The sequence below is a fragment of the Dromiciops gliroides genome, chromosome 4, assembly GCF_019393635.1.
Source record: "Dromiciops gliroides isolate mDroGli1 chromosome 4, mDroGli1.pri, whole genome shotgun sequence".
Classification (NCBI taxonomy): domain Eukaryota; kingdom Metazoa; phylum Chordata; class Mammalia; order Microbiotheria; family Microbiotheriidae; genus Dromiciops; species Dromiciops gliroides.
The window spans coordinates 460,583,234-460,605,098 of NC_057864.1; the positions used below are offsets into that span (position 1 = coordinate 460,583,234).

At 41.7% G+C, this 21,865-nt stretch overlaps 1 protein-coding gene across 17 annotated transcripts in view; it reads right to left on the minus strand.

Annotated features, from left to right (window-relative positions):
• Positions 1-21,865, minus strand: part of NF1 (neurofibromin 1) — a 248,796-nt gene that overhangs the window by 162,054 nt on the left and 64,877 nt on the right. For 11 of the 17 annotated variants that reach the window (XM_044004328.1, XM_044004326.1, XM_044004323.1 and 8 more), the window contains exons 5-12: positions 18,411-18,517; positions 16,190-16,257; positions 15,633-15,708; positions 14,150-14,307; positions 7,256-7,429; positions 6,065-6,187; positions 5,251-5,325; positions 2,601-2,630 (exon numbers count right to left, since the gene is read on the minus strand). In XM_044004328.1, coding sequence (XP_043860263.1) covers positions 2,601-2,630; positions 5,251-5,325; positions 6,065-6,187; positions 7,256-7,429; positions 14,150-14,307; positions 15,633-15,708; positions 16,190-16,257; positions 18,411-18,517 — 811 coding nt within the window. The remainder of the gene's footprint in view (positions 1-2,600; positions 2,631-5,250; positions 5,326-6,064; positions 6,188-7,255; positions 7,430-14,149; positions 14,308-15,632; positions 15,709-16,189; positions 16,258-18,410; positions 18,518-21,865) is intronic. The other 6 variants (XM_044004337.1, XM_044004334.1, XM_044004333.1 and 3 more) reach the window with 2 other exon arrangements.

Consider the following 21,865-nt stretch of genomic DNA (forward strand, 5'->3'; position numbering starts at 1 on the left):
GAAGATAGCAATGAGGATGGTTAGCCTGGACAAGAGAAGACATGGGGAAGGACAGGAAGGGCCATGGTGGTGAAGAGGGCACAACCAGGAGCCCCAGGTACACATCACAAAGAGGCTAATGGATGTTTTGTGTCAAGAAAAGTTTTCTAAGAATCAGAGCTCTCCAATAGCAGAGCAGGCTCTCTTCACTAGAGATCTTCAAAAGAAAGGGAGAGGGACCACCCCTCATGCGTCCGGTCAGAGGTGTTTCCTTTTAAAGGAAGGGCTGCCCGAGATCCAAGCCATCTGGCAAGCATTTATTAAGCACCTGTTGGAGTCATGGTGGTTCTTCTGGAGTCTGAGATTCTGTGACTGGATGACCATGCATTTGTGTCTCATTTTGTATTATATTTATATAATACAGTGAGAGGCAGCTGAGCATAATTCTTAGAGAGCTGGCCTCAAAACTGGGATGACCAGACCACCCCCCGCACCCCCGTCCCAATGGATGAATCTGGGCAAGTCCATTAACCTCTCCAGGGCCCAACCAACTCTCCAAGACTTGAAGATGGAGAAAAGCTGCTGGTATGCATCAGCAAAGAGAACTTCCTCAAAGGGGAAACCCCCTACACAAAGGGAATCACAAATCTGCACTAAAAAAGAAGTTTAATGGGATTTTAACCTCTTCTTATCCAGACTATGTGGCTCCCTTGGCTTCTAGTACAATGCTCTACACACAATAAATTGAATGTTAGTTTATTTGAACAAATCAATCATTTTTTTTGTTGAAGTTGTACAATTTTCCATTATTGCATTTAAGGTTAAAATAAACAAGCAAAACAGTAATAAATGACCAAGTAAACAGTACTTTACAACTTCTTTGTCCAAAATACTTATTTCTTTTTTTGTTTGTTTTTGTTTGTTTTGGGGGGTTTTTTTGGGTTTTGGGGGTTTTTTTGTTTTTGTTGTTGTTTTTTTGGTGAAGCAATTGGGGTTAAGTGACTTGCCCAGGGTCACACAGCTAGTAAGTGTTAAGTGTCTGAGGCCGGATTTGAACTCAGGTACTCCTGAATCCAGGGCCGGTGCTTTTATCCACTGCACCATCTAGCTGCCCCTTATCATTTCTTTATAGAAACCTTACCAAACAGTTGGGAATGCTACACAACATGAGCAAAAAATGTGAGAATCCTTTAAAGTGACAATGACATGAGGATCAAAGGCATTCTAGGATACTTTGAAGTAATGTTTCTGTGTTTCAAAATGCCTTGGAATCAATCATCTCAGCTAAACACCCTCTTCTGGAAAATTATATTCTCATCTAGTTCCCATTACACTAATTAGTTACAGAATAAACTTTTGCTATCAACATAAAATCGATTCATAGTGCCTAGATTTAGCATCTTCAGGAGATGACTGATTTCTATCTCATAAAGGTACACATTGGTGTTTAACTTTTCCAACTTCTCAATCACACTGGCTTTCTCAACTGCCTTTTAAAGGAGGTTGCAAGGATGGAAAAGGGGGTGTAGCATCTGCCTCCCAGTCTTTTCTACTGCACACCATCTGAAAATAGCCCTACATTTCCAAGTTCTGCACTGGCCGTCACCTACAAACCTCATGATACCTCTTAAAGTTTTGGAAAGTCTCTAAAGAATACAATAGGTGTGTTCAAGAAAGAAGCAAAGTTTTAATCTACTCAGAGGATGGAGTTAATTGGGGTGTGTTTTGCTCATCCACAAAGCAGACCCAGCCTTACCTCCCAGCATGCTGCCCTCGTTCTGCTCAAGGAAGGGACAAAAGAAGATTTGTATTTGAGTTAGGAGTCTAGTTCTGCAAACACACTATACTGCTTTAGCGCACACGAAGGCTCAGCATCTCCCTACCAACTCCCTACCAAGCCCTGCATGTTCATGTGTGCACATGCCATTTTCCCCAGGAGAAGGGGAGGGGCTTGAAGACAGAGACAGTCTTGCTTTTCTCTCACTATCCCTGGAGCCCAGCAGTGCCTCACACGAAGCAGACATTGAACAAATGTTTGTTGAGGTAAACTGAGTTCAAAGTTGAGTCAGAATGTACAGGAAACCCCTATTCTTTGGACACCCTGCTGAATGTCTGTTCTTTGATGGACCTGGGACTTTCCTGACGTGGTCATAGTTTATTAATATTTCCAAAGCAAGGGCAGGCTGAATAAGTCATAGAGTACACAGTTCTTTTTAAAATATAAGTCCTACAGATGTAATATTCAGTTGTCTAAGATGCAAGGGAGGAAATCATAACCAGAAAAGCTCAGCAAGTAACCCTAAATGAAGAGGCACCACTACACTACGCTTTGGGAACCTTCCTTGGGTGTTTCCCTAAGTGTTGTGGCCCTGTGTCACAATCTATTTGGACTTGAAAAGTGCTCTTAGTCCCAAAGCATTTTTTTAAACAAATCTTTATATTCTTCTTATAAAGAACAAAACTGGCTTGCATTTTCTTTTAGACAGACCATATCTTCCAACATGCAACACTGTTTACAGTGGAGAAGGATGCGCAATCACCGTCACCATGTACACTGAGGCATGCATGAAGCACCACTCCAGCATGCTTTAAACCCAAAAAGGATCAGCTCAGCCACTTACAGCAGTGCCAAGTCCATGCTTGAAAGTGCTCTATATAGTCAATTGTAGACAAAAATATTTCACAATTAAAGTATCTAACTTTTAAAAGTAAAAAGAAAAATATCCTAAGATTTTATTTTTAAAATAAAATACAAATTTTAAGCAATGGATTGAAAGTATCAACTGTAACTAATAAATATTTTCATAATTAGGACAAAAGGGGGAAGAAATAAAATAACTTTTTCTTAAATTTCTAGATTACAAATTTAAAATAACATGAGATTCAAGGACTCCACAAAATATTGTGTGATTAAGTTATTCTTTGAATTGTTTGATTCGTCTTTCAGAGCAAATAGTGCTGTAATGCCTTGGCTGATTTTATTAACAAAAGCATTTCAAAAACACAGTTTGGTAATAAACAGAATCCTTTCAGTACTTTTGGGGAAACAAAGCACAACAGCAAACTTCCCTTCTCCCTCGCACACACAATAAAATGCTATCTCACATTTGGAGTACAGGTAATTCTTGATTGTGTATAACCCACCCAGGATCATTCTATCTCTACACCAAATTCCCTTAACCAATATGTATAGGTTTTTACTTAGAAAAAAAAATTGCTTTTAAAAATGGGGGTGGGAGAATTTCTTTTTAATTTCTAGAACCGACATACTTTTAAAATTCACTAAATTTAGAGCAGGACAAATATACCTCTAAGATTCGTCATGATAAGCACAATCTGGCCTTCAAGTAGGTTTCTGCATGAGGCCTGTTTTACAGATGACCTGCAAACAGGCCGCTCTGTACATGGGCAAGCCAATGCTACCCAAATACGGTAAAACAGTCTAAGGGTGCTCAGGAGAGCCAGGCAGACTCTCGGACAGAAACAAGGGAGAAAAGGTGAGCACTAATCCCAGCAGAAGTTTCTTGTGCTTTCTGCCTAGGCCTGCCCTGCTCATCCAAAACAGCTTCTCCCAGGCTCAGCGACTATCTCACTGGTGCTTCCAGAGACATCATCAGGTTACTGACTATACCGCAGGAAGTCGGTCTAGCTTCCCGGGGGGGGGGGGGGGGGGGGGGGGGGGGAGAGACGGGGGACGACATTGGGGGGGTGTTCTGAATGACTCTTGAAGCGACCTTCTCTACCAATGGACAGGACGACAGAGGCCCACTAGCCAACAGCTTATAAAAGCCCTAATGGAGTACTTGGCTTCGGACTGAAAAGGGTGACAGCCACTTACATAGAACCGATACAAGCTCAGCCATGGGTCAGAGTGCACAGAAAAGAATCAGAACTAAATTCAGACTTGAACCCATGTGAGAAGAATTTGGGCAACTACACATTCTATTCTCAGCAGCAATGTTCCCTGACGCTTTTAGCCTACGTTAGATCACATCTAAGTCCAGTCTGTCCAAAGAATCCCAGTGTCTTTCTTTAGCATGGGGACAAGGTACTAGAGAACTCCCCACATACACAAGATGTATATAGTAAGAGTTATGTGGGGGCAGCTAGGTGGTAGGGTGGATAAAGCACCGGCCCTGGGTTCAGAAGGACCCAAGTTCAAATCTGACCTCAGACACTTGACACTTTCTAGCTGTGTGGCCCTGGGCAAGTCACTTAACCCTCATTCCTCATTGCCCCAGGAAGGAAGGGAGGAAGGGAGGAAGGGAGGAAGGGAGGAAGGAAGGAAGGGAGAAAGGAAGGAAGGAAGGGAGGAAGGGAGGAAGGGAGGGAGGGAGGAAGGGAGGGAGGGAGGGAGGAAGGGAGGGAGGGAGGAAGGAGGGAAGGAGGGAGAGAGGGAAGGAAGGAAGGAGGGAAGGAAGGAAGGAAAGAAGGGAGGGTGGAAGGGAGGGAGGGAGGGAGGAAGGGAGGGAGGAAGGGAGGGAGGAAGGGAGGGAGGGAGGGAGGGAGGAAGGGAGGGAGGGAGGGAGGGAGGGAGGGAGGGAGGGAGGGAGGAAGGAAGGAAGGAAGGAAGGAAGGAAGGAAGGAAGGAAGGAAGGAAGGAAGGAAGGAAGGAAGGAAGGAAGGAAGGAAGGAAGGAAGGAAGGGAGGAAGGAAGGAAGGAAGGAAGGAAGGAAGGAAGGAAGGAAGGAAGGAAGGAAGGAAGGAAGGAAGGAAGGAAGGAAGGAAGGAAGGAAGGAAGGAAGGAAGGAAGGAAGGAAGGAAGGAGGGAGGGAGGGAGGGAGGGAAGGAAGGAAGGAAGGTATGGGAGGGAGGGAGAGAAGGAAGGAAGAAAGGAAGGAAGGAAGGAAGGAGGGAAGGAGGGAAGGAGGGAGGGAAGGAAGGAGGGAAGGAGGGAGGGAAGGAAGGAGGGAGGGAAGGAAGGAGGGAGGGAAGGAAGGAGGGAGGGAAGGAAGGAAGGGAGGGAGAAAGGGAGGAAGGAAGGAAGGGAGGAAGGAAGGAAGGAAGGAAGGAAGGAAGGAAGGAAGGAAGGAAGGAAGGAAGGAAGGAAGGAAGGAAGGAAGGAAGGAAGGAAGGAAGGAAGGAAGGAAGGAAGGAAGGAAGGAAGAGTTATATGGGCAAACCCACAAAAGGATGACAACAACTGACCCTCTCCTAGAGTTTATGCTCCCAAACCTTCCTACCTTCTGTATGTATTAAAGAATCTCTCGTAAAAGATATATTTTTAAAAAGATCACTCTGAGATAATTAATCAATACCTTTTAGACTTACATTGGTGATAATTCGATGGAGGGAGTTTACCAGCACATAATGAAATGTGGATGGGGAGTTCTGGGCCAAACAGATCTATAGAAAAAAAATTTTAATGTTTTATTTCAACATGAACAATATTCAATAAAATAACTGACACAAAATAGAAATAAAAAAGGCAACTCAAAATAGTAAATCATAAATCTGGCTTAATATCCTGAGTTTAACACATTATGGAAATACCACTGAAAATATATTGATAACTGGCACATGAGTGTAATGGAGTATGACTGTGCTGTAAGAAATGATAAATGTAATGAATACAGAGAGGCATGGGAAGATCTGATCATGAACTGATGCACTGGGAGGAAGCAAAGGCCACACAATGACAACAATGTAAACAGAAAGAACTATTGTATGCTTTCAAAGTCTAAGCCTAAGCCAAATGATCAAAAACAAGCATGTTGTGAAAGGAGAGATGAGTAGACGCTCCCACCCCACCCTCTGCAGAAGTGGGTGGCCCCATGGGGTGCACTGGGCACATATTTTCAGACTTTGCCTTTGTATTAACCAGTAATGCTGACTTTTTCCTCTTCTTTTTTTCTGTCTTAAAAAAAAAAAAACACAACACAACTATTCGTTACATGGGACGGCTCTAGAGAAGGGGGAGGAAGGGAAACTATGGTGACATAAAAAATAAAACGCATCAATAAAACTTATTTTAAAATGGAAAAGAGAACCTATTCCTGAGGTTTCTAGGTCATGCCTATGAGCAAATTAGAGATGATAAAAAAATTACAAATGTACTTAGCTATAAACCATTGGTCTCTCTCACCTTAAAATGTTGGTTGTTGTGAGGACTTATGCGAAAGCAAGACACAAGGCAGTCGATCATGAGGTCTACATCGGCATTCTGGCTGCCTCTGGAGAAGGGCTTACTGGGATTAAAAAGCAAGTTCTACACAAAGAGAGAAGACAGACATTTTAAAGGGCCAGGCCCTGCCCAGCAACTCAAAAGAGGTAGTCACTGTTCTTGTGGGGATGATGAACATTGACCCCAACCTCAAAGGTATGGTGCACTTTGATCATTTGAAAGTGTTTTCACCACAATCCTGCAAGGGAAGCAGGTTACATGCGATTGCTCCCATTTTGTGGATAAGAAAACTGAGCCTCAGGGAAGTAAAAGGACTTGCTAGAAAGTGTCTGTGGCTGGATTTGAACTGAAAACCTGTGTGAGAAAATGTCTGTCTCTGGTTTGTCAGTCACTCTGGGCTAAGGTCTTTTTTGGTCAGTCTGTGAGCAGTTGCTGTGAGTCTACTTGTTTACTTCAAGGATCTTCTAGGAAATGTCTAGAATTGCAAATGTTCAGAAAGGAGACAGTTATTCATGTGCAGATCAAGAAAAGAAAGGTATTAAATGGCACTACCCTTTGATGTCCAGGCTTCTGGGGTTGTTTTTCCCTGTCTGACTCTTCATGACCGCATTTGGGGTTTTCTTGACAAAGATATGGAGTGGTTTGTCATTTCCTTCTCAAGCTTCCTTTGACAGATGAGGAAAGTGAGGCAAACAAGTTTAAGTGACTTGCCCAGGTCACATAGCTAATATGTGTATGAGGTAGAATTTGAACTCAGGAACATGAGTCTTCCTGACTCCAGACCCGGCACTCTATCCACTGTGTCACCTAGCTGCCCAGCATTACACTGCAGCAGCTAAAAAACAAAAGAATCTGAGAACAGGTAGTAATAACATATCATATTTATGGACTATTTTAAGGTCACAAAGTCACTTTACATTCCCTATTTCATTCAAACCTCACAGCAGTTCTTGGAAGTAGGCCCTATTGTTATCATTCCCATTTTATAGGTAAAGAAACTAAGGTTCAGAGTGTTTAAGGGACTTGCAACATTCACTCAGCAAGTGTCTGAAAAAGCATCTGAATTCAGGTCTCCCTGAGCCTAAGGAAAGGGTTTCTCAATAAAACTACCTTGATTCCTGCCTAGCTCACTGATCAGCCCAAGTACCTCACCTTCAGATCCACCACCATGGACTGGACGAGCAGGAAAATGACCGAGTTATCCTCCCAGTTGATGTACGTGCTGGCTTTGCACAGTTTGACACAAGCAATCGCGGCGCTCTCTGTCAGCTGCCTGCTCCCGCCATGGCCGGCCAGTGCTCTTCTGAGATTGTCGAGAAACATTTTCTGTAATCCAATTAAATAAACAGTGATGGAGGGTCTGACATGAGACATGCATCAAAAGGGGGCATGAATGTGCACGCGCGAGCGCACACACACGATGAAGTCAATTCAACTGATGCTGATAAAGAACCTACTTATGACAATACCACCCTCACCTGCATAAAGAAGCTTGGGGTCTGGGAGCAGTGAGCAGAGAGACAGAATGAGGAAAACATGGAGGGAGTGGGGGGGGGGGAAGGCAGCGAAGAGGATGAGGATGGACAGCCTGCAGGAATGCACAGAGGCATTAGGTAACAGCTACACCAAAGAATACAAGTGCTGGTGACACTGGCAGTGGCAAATGCCAGACCTATTTCTTATGTGAGCTTCCCACAATCCTCAGAGGAACTCACACCATACACTCTCATCCCCTTTGACAGATGAGAAAATGAAAGTTCCTGCTTCTGCTACAATCTAGACGGGGTCAGAGGTGGGATCTGGACCAGCATCTTCATGTACTGGCCCAGCACTCTTCTCACACCTCTAGACCAATTAGTAACAATTCTGAAAAGAGCCTCCTCTGATCCAAAGCCTAATCCCACTGAAACCCACAAATGTCAAACAACCATCATCAATGCTTCTGAGATCTCAAGAATAATCCTGTCAATTCTCCATCTTCTCCACTGGATAGAAAAGGGGCCCTCTTAGTAAAATCCAAAGTCCTGTTCATTCATCACCTATTCAGTCAGAGCTGAGTGTCTCTACCCCCCCACCCCCATCTCAGGAGGACACTTTATGAATGGAGATGAGCCCCTAGGGACGAATTACCTGCCTTCTCCTCCCACTCTCCCAGCTCCTGGGGTCTCAGAACCCTGAGAACTCTGGAATCCTTTGGGAGTCGGAGAAGGCCAAGGACCCTGAAATGATTCCAAAAGGTGAAAGGCCCCTTAACTTTTCATTGCTTTTCCCAGGCAGGCCCAATTAGAGGCTTCTGAACTCTGATCTCCAAGCTTCAGAGTCTATGTCAGCAGAGACAAAACTATGCCTGTCATAATCTTCTACCCAGACCCACATGGGCCTTTCTCTTAGACACTGTTGTCATCCCTTGCCCTCCTCTTCAATCATGGCCTCTCACTGACAGCTATCATCCAAGAACATGGACTATAAGAGGCACCCCACTTGCTCTCTTCTAAGCCCTCTGTGTATGGCTTCAGGCCTCACCTTTCTCCTGAAATGGCTCTTTCCAGAGTTATCAATGATCTCTTCAGTGCCCAATCTAGCTCTTATGTAACGCAATCTTCTTGACCTCTATGGGACCTTTGACACAGTTGATCAGCTTCTCATCTTAGACACTTTCTTCTAGGTTTTCAGGACATTGCTCACGCTCGCTCGCTCTCTCTCTCTCTCTCTTTCTCTCGCTCTCGCTCTCTCTCTCTCTCACACACACACACACACACACACATATGCTTTCTTCTAAACTCCCTATGACTCTGAGGGTACCATCATCCTCCCAGTCACTGAAGCTTGAAACCTTCATGTCATCCTGAACTCAGGCTTCCCGTTTCCACACATTCCCTCACTGTCCAATCTCGTTATTTCTACAGCTATGGCATCTGTCATATACATCCCTTCCTCACAGAGTGCAGTCTCTGTCTGGCCCCTCCTACTCTTCTAACCTTTTACTCTCCTCCTCACACTCTATGACAGATGAAAATTCAGCATTACCCTGTTCAGTTTACCAACTTACAAAATAAATTTTCTTCAAAACAAAACAAAACAAACAACAAAAAAAAAGAAATGTCCAAGACAAAACTGGTAAAGAACTGGAAACCAAAGGGGTGTCCATTGACTAAAGAGTGGTGGAACAAATTATGGTATAGGATAAACAGCAATATAAGTAAGAAAAGGTGAAACGGATGGTTTCAGAGAACTCTAGTAAGACTTCTATGAGCTATCTGCTTGATTGGGAGGAGAGGAGGGAGAGAGGAAACTCAGTATCAGACTGTAAAGTTGGAATTGACACAAATTCATGTATATGTTCAAACCTAAAACTTTATATGGTATCTGTGTGTGTGTGTCTGTGTGTGTGTGTGTGTCTGTGAGAGAGGGAGGGAGGGGGGAGGGAGAGGGAGAGGGAGAGGGAGAGAGACAGAGACAGAGACAGACACTAATAATGTGCATGTGTGTGCACAATTTGTTCTTGGAAATAAACAAGTCCCTCAGAAGACTACCACCAAAGAAGCAGGTGGAGATATGAAACTACAGTTCAAGGAGAGATACTAAGCTGGATATTGAGTTATATGAATGATAAACTTGACCTATAAGATCACTAAGACAGGGAGTGTGGAGAATAAATTCAAAACTCCATAATGGGGTCTTGAGATACACTCACACTTATGGGGGCGAGCAAGGACGATGACCCCTGAGGGGGAGGGATTTGGTGGGAAAGAGGAAATGAAAGCGATCAGAATTGCAAAAAGCACAGAAGAAAGAATCCAGGAGGTGATGGTGGGCAACCCTGTGGCAAGGTGGAGAAAGGTCAAAGGAGAAGAGGACAGGGATGATGGACACTTTATATTTTTGAAAACAATCAGTAATTTCAATAAGTTGTCAGTTTTATGGTGCTGTCATTGTATAAAATATTTTCTAATAATTTCCCCTTATTTATCTTCATTTGTTGTAAATCCTCCTTTTCCACTATTTTTACCAATAACTTGGCTTTCCTTTTTCTTTTTAAAAATCCTATTAGCCATGTGGAAATGTCTTACATTATTGCACATGTATAACCTATATCAGATTGCTTGCCATCTTGGGAAGCAGAGAAGATAGGAAGAAAAGTTTGGAATTCAAAATCTTTCAAAAAATGAATGTTGAAAATTGTCTTTACATGTAATTGGAAAAAATAAAATACTATTAAAAATCGTATTAACTGAGGCAGCTAGGTGGTGCAACGGATAGAGCACCAGCCCCGAAATCAGGAGGACCTGAGCCCAAATCTGACCTCTTACTAGCTGTGTGACCCTGGGCAAGTCACTTAACCCCAACTGCCCCACCAAAAAAAGAAAAGAAAAGTTTCATTTGGGGGCAGCTAGGTGGTACAGTGGATAAGGCCTTGGATTCAGGAGGACCTGAGTTCAAATGCGGCCTCAGACACTTGACACTTACTAGCTGTGTGACCCTGGGCAAGTCACTTAACCTTCATTGCCCCAGGGGAAAAAAAACAAAAAACAAAACCCTAACATTTAATCTATTTCATTGCTTCCCTCTCCCCTGTCCCCCAAAAAAGGTCTCTAATTTTATTTATTTTAATTTGGTGGGTTTTTTTCTTTTAAAGGTTAATCTTTAAAGAAATTATTTTGATAATTTCTACTTTGGCATTTAATTGGTGTTTTTTAATGTCGGTTTTCTAGGGGTTTTTTAGTTGCACACTCAGGTCATTAATCTGTTCTTTCTTTGGTGAAGAAAGTGCTTAGAGAAACAAACCTTTCCCTAAGGCTTGCTTTGGCTGCATCTCAAAAATTCTACTATGCTGTCTCATTTTCATAATTTTCTTTGATGAAATTATTTATCGTTTTCATGGGGGGGGGTGGCCCATGAGTCAGTTTTGTAGGATTATTTAGTCTCTAATTAATTTTTAATTTTTGTTTTCCAAAGGTTTTTTGATGACTAGAATTTTTATTACATTCTCTTCAATAAAGGATGTGTTTAATATTTCTGCTTTTCTGCATGTTTATAAGTTTTTTACATTCTAATATATGGTGAGTTTTTGTTAAGATGTTATATGCTGCCAAGAATTATCAGAAATCTGTCATGTCAAACTTTTCTAAAATTCTAATCAGATTCTTAACTTCTTCCTTGTTTTATTCTGTTTTGTTTTGGGTTAGATCTGTCTAGGTCTGAAAGAGGTACACTGAGGTCCTCAATTATTAGAGCTTTACTATCTACTTCTCCCTATGACACAACTAACTTTTCCTTTAAGTATTTGGATGCTGTGTCATTTGATGAATATGTTAAACTTTGGTATTAATTCAATGTTTACTGTACCTTTAAGCATTATGTAATTTCCCTGTTTATCTCTTTTTTAAAGTTTTTTCTTGTTGTTGCCTTGTCTAAGAACATCATCACTGCTACCCTTGAAACATAAAGAGATTTTGTTCTGACCCTGTATTTTATTTTGTTTTTTCTTTTTTTCTTTTTTTGCGGGGCAATGTGGGGTTAAGTGACTTGCCCAGGGTCACACAGCTAGTTAAGTGTTAAGTGTCTGAGGCCGCATTTGAACTCAGGTCCTCCTGACTCCAGGGCTGGTGCTTTACCACTGCGCCACCTAGCTGCCCCTGACCCTATATTTCAACTGTGTGTTTCTTGCATATGACATATTAGTGGACACTGCTTCCTAACCTGCTCTGCTGTGCTGTGACATTTTAGTGGAGAGTTCATCCCATTCACATTAATGTTAAGTGTAACATTATGCAGCTTTTTATATTTTTTCCTCTTTGTTCCCCAACATCTTTTTACAGAAAAATGAGTGAAACAGACGGAATGTAACCAATACAGATGATCTGTAACTGAACTAATCTGTTCCATGACGCCCCTCCTGTTTTTCCCAAACACTGCCTGTTGCTTGTGCTTCTTTCCTATTAATCCCCTTTTTACAACCCACCCACCAAAGCTGAAGTTTATTTTGTAACTATCCCCTTTCTGTCCCATGTAAAACTCTTCGTATATGTGTTTTCGTTTGTGTCTGTGCCTGTGGGTCCAATTCTCCATTTTAGATAAGAATGAGGTTCACTCTTCCTACCACTTCTTCCATGTTTGTGTACCCTGGTCTTTACCCTGACCATGAGAAAAAACAACAAATTCTGTCCCCTTATTCCATATAGCTTAACTTAGTCCTTTTTTTTCTCTTAAGGCCATCAAAATACAGGAAAAACCACCCTCTAGGGTACCTGCTTCCCTAGAAGACATTAGGACTCTGAAGAGATACTTATCTCATCTCATTAGAAAACAAGAGCTTTATCTTCTGTCTCCTTTCAATTCTTCAAATGTTTTTACCTTTCTAGGTTTCTCTTGAACTCATGTTTGCACTGCAAGTTTTCTACATAGTTCTAGCCTTTTTATCATGAATGATTCAAAGTTCTCTATTTCATTAAAGAGCCATTATTTTCTCCTATAGGATTAAATTAAAATTTTGTAGGAAAAGTTGATCTTATTTATAAACCTACATATTTTTGCTGTTTTTTTTTTTTTTAAATGAGGCAGTTGGGGTTAAGTGACTTGCCCAGGGTCACACAGCTAGCAAGTGTCAAGTATCTGAGGCCGGATTTGAACTCAGGTCCTCCTGAATCCAGGGCCAGTGCTCTATCCACTGCGCCACCTAGCTGTCCCCATGGGTTAGTTGCTTTTGATAGTAGGTACCTGATACTTTCTTCTATTTTTCCATCTTTATTTTATTCTAATGTTTCTTCTTGTCTCATGGAGTTCCTGAGTACTGTTTGGCACTACCTGGACAAGGTTTTCTACCTTCTGTCCTAAGCCATTTATTCTTCCATTTTTTCCTCCAGACCTCATTTCATTGTGTCCAAGCTTTTTCTCCCCTAGGAGGCTCTATTTATGTGTGAAGTTATTCTCTTCTGTTTGGGAGCAAAACCTAAGAGAACAAACATTCACTGAGTAACTACTATATGCTAAGCAATATGATCTTATTTTCACCAAACTGGCATCCCTTCACCCATAATATTTCTTTTTTTCTTTTTTTTTTTTTTTTACAGGGCAATGGGGTTAAGTGACTTGCCCAGGGTCACACAGCCAGTAAGTGTCAAGTGTCTGAGGCCGGATTTGAACTCAGGAACTCCTGAATCCAGGGCCGGTGCTTTATCCACTGCACCACCTAGCCGCCCCTTTTTTTATTTTTTTTATTTTTTTTTACCCATAATATTTCTTGACAATATTCTGTTGTTTTCTTCTGCTTGTTCCCAGCTCCTGATTCAGGACTTAATTCCAAAGAGCCATGGTCTAATTTCTCAGGTGCTCTTGGTTGAGAGGGTCAGGCCCTATTTGACTTGACCTCCATTTCCTGGGTTTTGCTAGCTACCAGGTCCATTGATATGTCTAACCTCAGAGAGCTGACAAGCTTCAGGGTACCCAGTCAGTGAACTATAGATGCAGTAGCCCTTAGCATCCTTCAGTCTTTCCTGGTTGAAGCCTGCTATGGTCTTCCATCCAGTTCACCTGAACTCATGCTGGTTTTCCAAGCAGGTTTTCGATTCCAGTGCTCTGGCTTCTAGCTATCTTTTGACATAATGCTGGGCAGATGAAGGCGTTTACTAGCATTTCTCTACGGAATTCTGACCACTTTTCAATCCCATTCCCTTTTTAGATCACTGCTAGAGCAGAAGGGAGAGGGAAGCTCCTCTATTCCTCATCATTCCACTATCTTAACTGAAACTCCCAAGCCCAATACGACCACTGGACAGCATGGAGCCAAAGAGCCGAGTTCAGGCTTCTCCAATGAAAGCATCCTTCTCCAAACTGACTCAGACAGTGCCTACCTCCTTTGTCCTCAAGACAAACACTAGGGGTTTTGTCCAGTGATTTGCTAACGTCTAGGTGAACAATCAGCAGTCTTGCCTTCAGCCCATGTGCCAGTCAAAAAAGGATATGGGGTTGGCCTGGCATGACCTGTTCTGGGATAAAATCAGTGATTCAGTTCTCTACTGTTTTTTGAAACAGATTTGCTCTTTTTACCTTATTCATTTTCGCTTCATCAACCACATCCTTGGAAATGTCCTGGATTATTTCTGGACACAAGACAAGAAGAATGATTTGCAGTGGCCAAACTGCAGCTTTACGTTTGGTGCTTTCAGCAAAACCATCCACCAAGTCAAATAATTTTTCTGCACATTCTATATGGAAAAAAAAAATCAAATGGCGCTGTTAGGAAGGATGATGTAGGTCTGCCCTTTGTTCATGTAGTGAATTAATGTTCTCATTTCTACAGGGAAAAAAATGGGGAGGAGGCATGTAAAATTAGCAATAGGAAGCATTCTCCAACATGTCTATTTATCTTTATCAATCTAGTAGGAAGAAGAGTCCACACAATGTTCTTTTACTTTCCCCAATAGTAAAGGAGGGAGGTATGAGACAAACTCTTCTGACTAGTTGATTTGTTTTTAAACAAAAACAACAGGATACAAGTGGGCATGTTACCATTTGTGGCCAAAAGGAAATGAACTGAATAGCTAAAGAACCCAAGAAGAAAAAGAGCCAGCCTAACAACACACAGACACATAGATGACGATACTGAAATAAACGACCATCCCTAGCACAGGCTCCTTAGCAGATCATGTTCCACGAGAGCAGAAAAAAGCCTATAAAAGGATATAGAAACAAGGGCCTCCATCCTTTACGGCCAGGAAGACTCACTTTCCGTTCCCTGGACAGAGAGGGGCATGTTTTAGGACACGCATCAGAAAGAATTCCACCTGAAACCCGAAAGGACCAGTCTCAGGAGTTAATCTTAGTAGTCCATTTAAATGAACTCTTGAAGCCTCAGTTTCGTCTGTGAAATAGGAATAACAGTAGCATCACCCCTCCCAGTACAGTGGTGGGGATCAAGTGACATAATGTTAGGTCAAAAGGCTTTGCGAGACTTAGAGGGCCATGGAAATGTTCGCTATCATTATTTTTAAAAACCACACAAATTAAATCACTTCCAAATGCAGGAAAGACCATTGTCTGTGCGAAAACCATGCCCCTGTTCGGCCCTTGCTGAGACTAGGTTTGAGAGGAGAGCACCAACAGGCGCTGGATCTTCCCACTCAGAGAATGGCAGTTTGCCTGACATCTTCGTAGAAGCTGTGCACGATTATTTACATCCTCGGCCTTAGGATCTTGTATGTAAAAGAGATGAATAGGGACCTGGCTCAAAGCAAACCCACAATCCTGAACACAAAACCCAATCACCCCATTATGAGAGTTGTCACCAACAGGCCAATTTTCTTACATAAAGGTGCAGCTGAAGAGGGAGTCTAATTTATAAAAGTTCAATCTTTCACTTCAACCTTCCCCTTGTCTGATGACTACAGGAAAATAAAGGGGAGGGCAAAGGAAGAAGAGCTGTACATTTTGGCCTTATCTGACATAAGAAATGAGGTTCGAGGTTTAAAGGATGGCAGCCTTGGCCTAAGAAGCCACGAGGATAAAAGTAAATAAGTCAGTTTATTCTTACCAGCCATGTCTGTCTGGGGTGTCTGGTACAGCTTTGTAAATTCATCAGGATAGTTCTCTACCCAATTCCAAAATGCCTAATAATAATTTTAAAAACACACAATTTTACATCAAGGTAGTGATCTTGTCAATTTAGGAGAGAAACAAAACCAAAAAAATGCTGTATTACGGGTCACATTTCATTATAAATCTGTTCTGATACAATAAGCATTTATGAATGCCCGGGCACCCCCAGGGCCAGGCACAGTGCCAGGCACCAGTGATAGAAACACCCAGGGAAGAAGGGGCCCTGCCTTCAAGGCATCTGCAACCTTCTTCTAGCGGAAGGACAGACCCTATAAACAGGTTAAGCTTATACAGGATTCTCTGTGGTGGAAGAGAACGCCAAAAGCAAAGTGGAACCCTGCCAAGGAGAACAAGGTTCTCCTTTCTTTAAAATACTTGTTGTGGAGTAATTATTATCATTTCAAACATCTCAACAAAAGCAGCGTGAAAACTTAAGGTGAAATTCAACAAGCAACTTAAGCAATAAATATGGAAGAAAAGAAAAACATTTACCTTTTCTAGGCTATTTATAACTGCTAGCTGAGCTACCTTCTTTAAGGCTTTAAACTTAAATACAGTTTCTGTGGGAAAAAATTATATACATCGATTAATTTGTATGTAGATATATCTGCACATTGAAGAGAAAAGCCAGTTTTATTTTTGCAGTCACCCACAGTGGTGGAAAATAGGCCCCCTCTGAAAGCAAGCTACAGCCTTGCCATGAAATTTCCTACCACAGTTATGCCAGCTTAGAGACAAAGCACACTTGGGCCTTCCATGGGTGAGGCGTTCTTGCCTTGGCCTCTCTCACATTCCCCCACTTCACTCCTTCCCTCACAGAGCCACATCCTGTTTGACCATAGTGATGTAGAGATGGTGCTGTGTACCACTGATGAACCCACCCAAGACACTTGCCTCCTCCCCCTGAAGAACCTCCATGAGTGGGAACCTCGTTCGGGGAAAGATGATTTTATGACACCTGAGCTCTGCTGGCATCCGTTATTCTTAAAACCAGTAAGTAAGGAGCTATGAAGTATGCTAACTTCCAAGCGACACTAGTTCCTTGGAACAACTGGCAAAAAGCTCTCAACTCCCAATAAAATCTCTTTGTAGTACAATGGCCAATGATGGATCTGGCTGGTCTTAGAGATTTCAACTAGAAACACAGCAGTCTATGTAACAGGTGATACAAAACTCAGCTGCTGTCTGCCAATAAAATGCTGCATTGAGGACACAAGAAAGAGGTCAGTATTTAACCTAGAAGAATATTATCTTCTCCATTTTGAGCTGGTTATAACTGTGGCTCTAATGAGGGCAAAGCCAAAAGGGGAGAATTATTGAGTCTGAACAAAGTTAGTGTCACTGACAGCACAATCTCATGAAAGAGTCACACATCGTGACTCAGAGTTGCTCAGTGAAGGATCAGCCCATTTATAGATCTAGTAATTCAGGCACTCTGAACTTATCATAAAGAAAACTTCAAAAGTTCTTGCATGGAATATGTGACTGTTAAATCACACCTTATGAACTATCTTTGATATAGACAGGTGGCCTGGCATGGCCAATGGACCTTGGGGTGAAAGCCAGGAGCCTGGATTCAAATCCTGAGTCATAATTACTAACCGTATCACCCCGGACAAATTCCATAAGATCTCTGAGTCTGTAAGATGGAGAAGAGTGACACCTACTTCACAGGGCTGGGTGAGGATCAAGTGAAATGATACACAGAAAGAACTTTGCAAACCTTGATGCACTATATAACTGAGCTATTATTTTTTTAAAAAGTCTTGTTAAGAAACAAGTAAAACAGAAATAGGTAATGAATTAACAGGGATCTTGTTTTTAATTTAATCTATGATCTAATTTTTTATTGTTATTATATAAGATGAAACTCACTTACTTATGGAAATGAAGGTTCTAAACCATTTCTTTGATAATCTAAATAAAAAGGTTATAAAGAGGACCTCTGTCAGTCAGTTTATAGACTCTTAAGTATCTAACACTAGCCATCCCTGCTATGAAACAGATGCATTTTTCTATCCAGTTGCCAAGATATGGGAATAAGAGTGAAAAAGTTATCCTGAATATACGCTGCATATAGTTTTTCAAAAGCTTTGTAAACACTGAGTAAAGCCTCAAAATACAACAAAACATGACATCATGATTTCTCACTCTAGACCCAAGAGAGCTTAGGCACCAAAAGGTTAAGTAACCCAGCAATTAATTCAACAATATGAGTCAGTGACAGAGGTAAAAAGAGACACCAAGATGCCGGACTCCAGATCACAATCTCCTTCCTGGGCCTTGTTCTGCCATTGAACTTGGTTAATTCCCCTAACTACTGGCTTCCCTAAGATCAAAAGTGACTGAAAAACAGTAATTTGACGACCAGGAACTGCCCTCAGCACCTACAGATCCAGAAAAATGAGAGAGTCTGTATTTTGCAGTCTCATCATTTTAATCAAAGCAAGTAACACAGTGAAGGATGTACAATGCTCCAAGTACAGATGCTCCTGTCTCATAAGGGATCAGTTATTTTCCCAAGAGCATCAAGAATGAATTGCAACTTTGATCAGCCATTTCATTAGGTCATGTGAATAGGCGATTACTTTTCATACTGGAATATGAAATTCATTTCCATGTTAAGAAGCAACACAGTTTATGTCATTCTAAATACTCCCACATTGCCCCATGTTGATTACCTTCACGTCGACCACAGCCCAATTAAACATACCCTGCAATAGCCGCTTTAGTTTTGCACAATCCACATTGATATATTGTAACAATTCTATATCGTGGACATCGACATTATCTTCTGAACAAACAGTCAACTCCTGTAACCTGAAAGAGAAAAGCAAAAACCCATTTGTCTAAATATTTCCAAATAGTCTAGAGTTCTGATTCACTTGCCTGTTATATATTTTAAAACACTCAAAATATTCACATGTAGCATAAGAAAAGGTAATTATAAAATGTACCAAGTATAAGTTTAAATGACATCATAAAATATTTCTCTAAATTTCTACTTATAAACATAAAATACTAAACTCAATCTTAACCAAGTTATTAACAATTACATCTACTGGACCTCAGATACATAAACACAGAAAATATCTGTCCCTCAGAAAAAACTGAATAAGCCTTAAGTAATTTCTAAATGGACAACAAAGTTTCTGGGGTTTAAAAAATGTAAGTGCTCAGTCCTGAAGTCAGGAGGACCTGAGTTCAAATTCAGACCCAAACACTTACTAGCTATGTGATCTAGCAAATCTTAACTTACTAGCAAATTACTTAACCCTGATTGCCTCCAAATATGTGTGTATACTTATGTATGTGTGTATATATGTATATGCATATATACGTATGTGCATGTGTACATATGTATAGATAGATGGATGGATATGTGTGTATGTGAATGTATGTATGTGTATGTGTGCTAACTATCTAAAAGGTGCATGATAGCTCGGGTCCTCTCCACACTACGTGTTCTACCACGTAAGGCATTCCACTTATTTTATTTTATTGATCAGTAAGTCAGCCACCTAGGGAAAACCCATATTCCTTGCAGAGTCAGAATCATTCAGATATTTTAAATAAGAAGGTGGAAGACAAAAAGTATTGCAAAAATTCATCCGTTTAACTTGATTTGATTTATTTGGGGGGGAATGAGGGTTAAGTGACTTGCCTAGGGTCATATAGCTAGTAAGTGTCAAGTGTCTGAGCCTGGATATGAATTCAAGTCTTCCTGACTCCAGGGCCGGTGCCTTATCCACTGTGCCACCAAGCTGCCCCCTATCTGATATCTTTTAAAAGCTTTTCCTTGACTGCACTGGGTTTTCAATGTGGCTATCAATAATGCTAGCAAGAATGTCAAGTGAAGAAAAAGAATTTTGGGCCCTCTTTATATAGAATACAATTCATCTCAAAGACAGAAATCGAAAGCTTCACAAGGGTGGATATTTTGAGCCAGAGGACAGCATTGGCTAATGTCAAAATAGGCACTAAAAGAGTTCCGAAGGCCAAAAGGCTCAGGCACTGTAGACGTAAATAACCATCTCTAATCAAGTCAATTTACTCATTTTTATGGAACTTTCAGAGGACATCCCATCCAACCTTCTGTTGTTAACCATGACTTCCAAAGCTCTCCCCCACTTCTCCTGCCTTGGCGCACTGCTGCTTCCAGATGTGTAGCTAACATGACATGCACACACACAACAGCAGCTCTTCCTGTCAGATGTGGAGAAAATGTAGCAACCCACATTGGGAATAGGAAGGCCCTTGATGCTGTACTTTATGTGCCCCAAATACCACAGCTACTCTAAAGGGCCCCCAAATATGCTCTGATGGGAAGAAAGGTTCAAAAGATCAGCAAAGCTGCTGAGCCCTATGGCCATTAGCAACAAATGGAGAGATCAAAAGGAAGGCACAAGAGAAACCCCTTTACATATTGTGGGGGGGGGGACATTATAAAACTTTATAAGGTCCTTTGGAAACCAGGTTAAATGAAAAGATGCACTGATCAAACTGATTACATTTTTTAAATTGTAATTGACCTTCAGTAATATTGCACAGGCAGCCATTTGGACAGCTGTGGATTTTTTTTTTTAAGGACAATGAGGGTTAAGTGACTTGCCCAAGGTCACACAGCTAGTATGTCTGAGGTCACATTTGAACTCCGGTCCTCCTGAATCTAGGGCCAGTGCTTTTCTCCATTGCGCCACCTAGCTGCTCCCAGCTGTGGATTTTTAAGATGATTTCTTTGAAAGAAAATGAACTGGGGGCAGCTAGGTGGTACAGTGGAGAAAGCACGAGCCCTGGATTCAGGAGGACCTGAGATCAAATCCGACCTCAAACACCTGACACTAGCTGTGTAACCCTGCCGAAAAAGAAAGAAAATGAATTAAACTACCCTGCAGAGCTCTAAACGTAAAGTCCCACACATTCTCTACAATAACTTACGGATCTAAATGGTTTCCTTTCATCTTGCCACACTTAAAGCTATCACTTCTATCCTCTGAGTTGATTCTCAGAAAGAGATCTCCACAAACACTTAAAGTCACGTGGCCCTTTGTTTAAACTAAGCTGACTGACAAAGCTAGCACAGAAGAGGTCTTAGAGAATCCAGACCAGTCGTAAAGGGATAGGATATGAGCTAACAACAAAAGATGCAAGTACTGCCCACTAAGTAAAACTTAGCAACTTGTTCCACTGATAATTTAAAACTATCAAATTGTTATTATTCCTTCAATAAGAAGAATTAAGACAGTTCTGAGAGCATTCAACATTTGAAACCAGTTAAATATTTTCGGCCTCTGAGCAACCGATTCTGCCGACAGGCTGCCAGATCCAAATTTAAAGCCTCTGAAAAGCGAGATTCTGATTGGCTGGCAATGTCTATAAAAGGCCAGCCTTTGGCTTGAAAGCGGAGATATGTGGGAGAAGCAACAGATGACAGACCAAAAGCAGAGACAGAAAGACAGAAAGAAAATGGCCAAAAGAGGCGGCCAAAGGGGAAGCAAACACCAAAAGACCCCAAGAACAAAGAAAGCAGCAGGGAAATGGAGGAGCCTTGCAGGCCACACTGAAGGCTGAGTGATGCAAAGGCTTTAGCTGGGGTGGGAGGTGGGGGGAGGGACCCCCCCCCCAGACCACACAGTGCCAAGCCAAACCATAATACAGCAGAATGCTGAAGGCTATAGGAAAACAATCCACAGGCGTCACGTGGCACCTACTGTGCACCAAGCAGATATAAAATGATGGGAGAGAGGGCTTTTATAAGGATTTAAAAGTACACCTGAAAACTCCCATGATGATGTTAAAGACAAAGAAAAAATGTTATCCAGTAAAAGGAAACTTTTTATATAAAAGTTCTTGTAGCTTATTTTGCTACATATATTTTCTTGCAAATTTCTGCTGGGGCAGAGAGGTCTGGTGAACCAACCAGGCACTGTGCCTGTGGTCTCTGGGAAGACAAAGCAAGGAGAACAGGGCTTACATTACAATGGGAGAGACAATTAGTAAATAACTAGAAGATATTCAGGGGAGGAAGAGGAAGGATCTGAAAAGGGAATGGAGTAGGAGGGGTTGGGGGGGACCAGAGAAGCTTCCTGCAGAAGATAATATTGGAGCTGAGAGTCAAAGAAATCCAAGCAAAGCAAAAATCAGAATGTGGAAAGGACAAAGCATTCC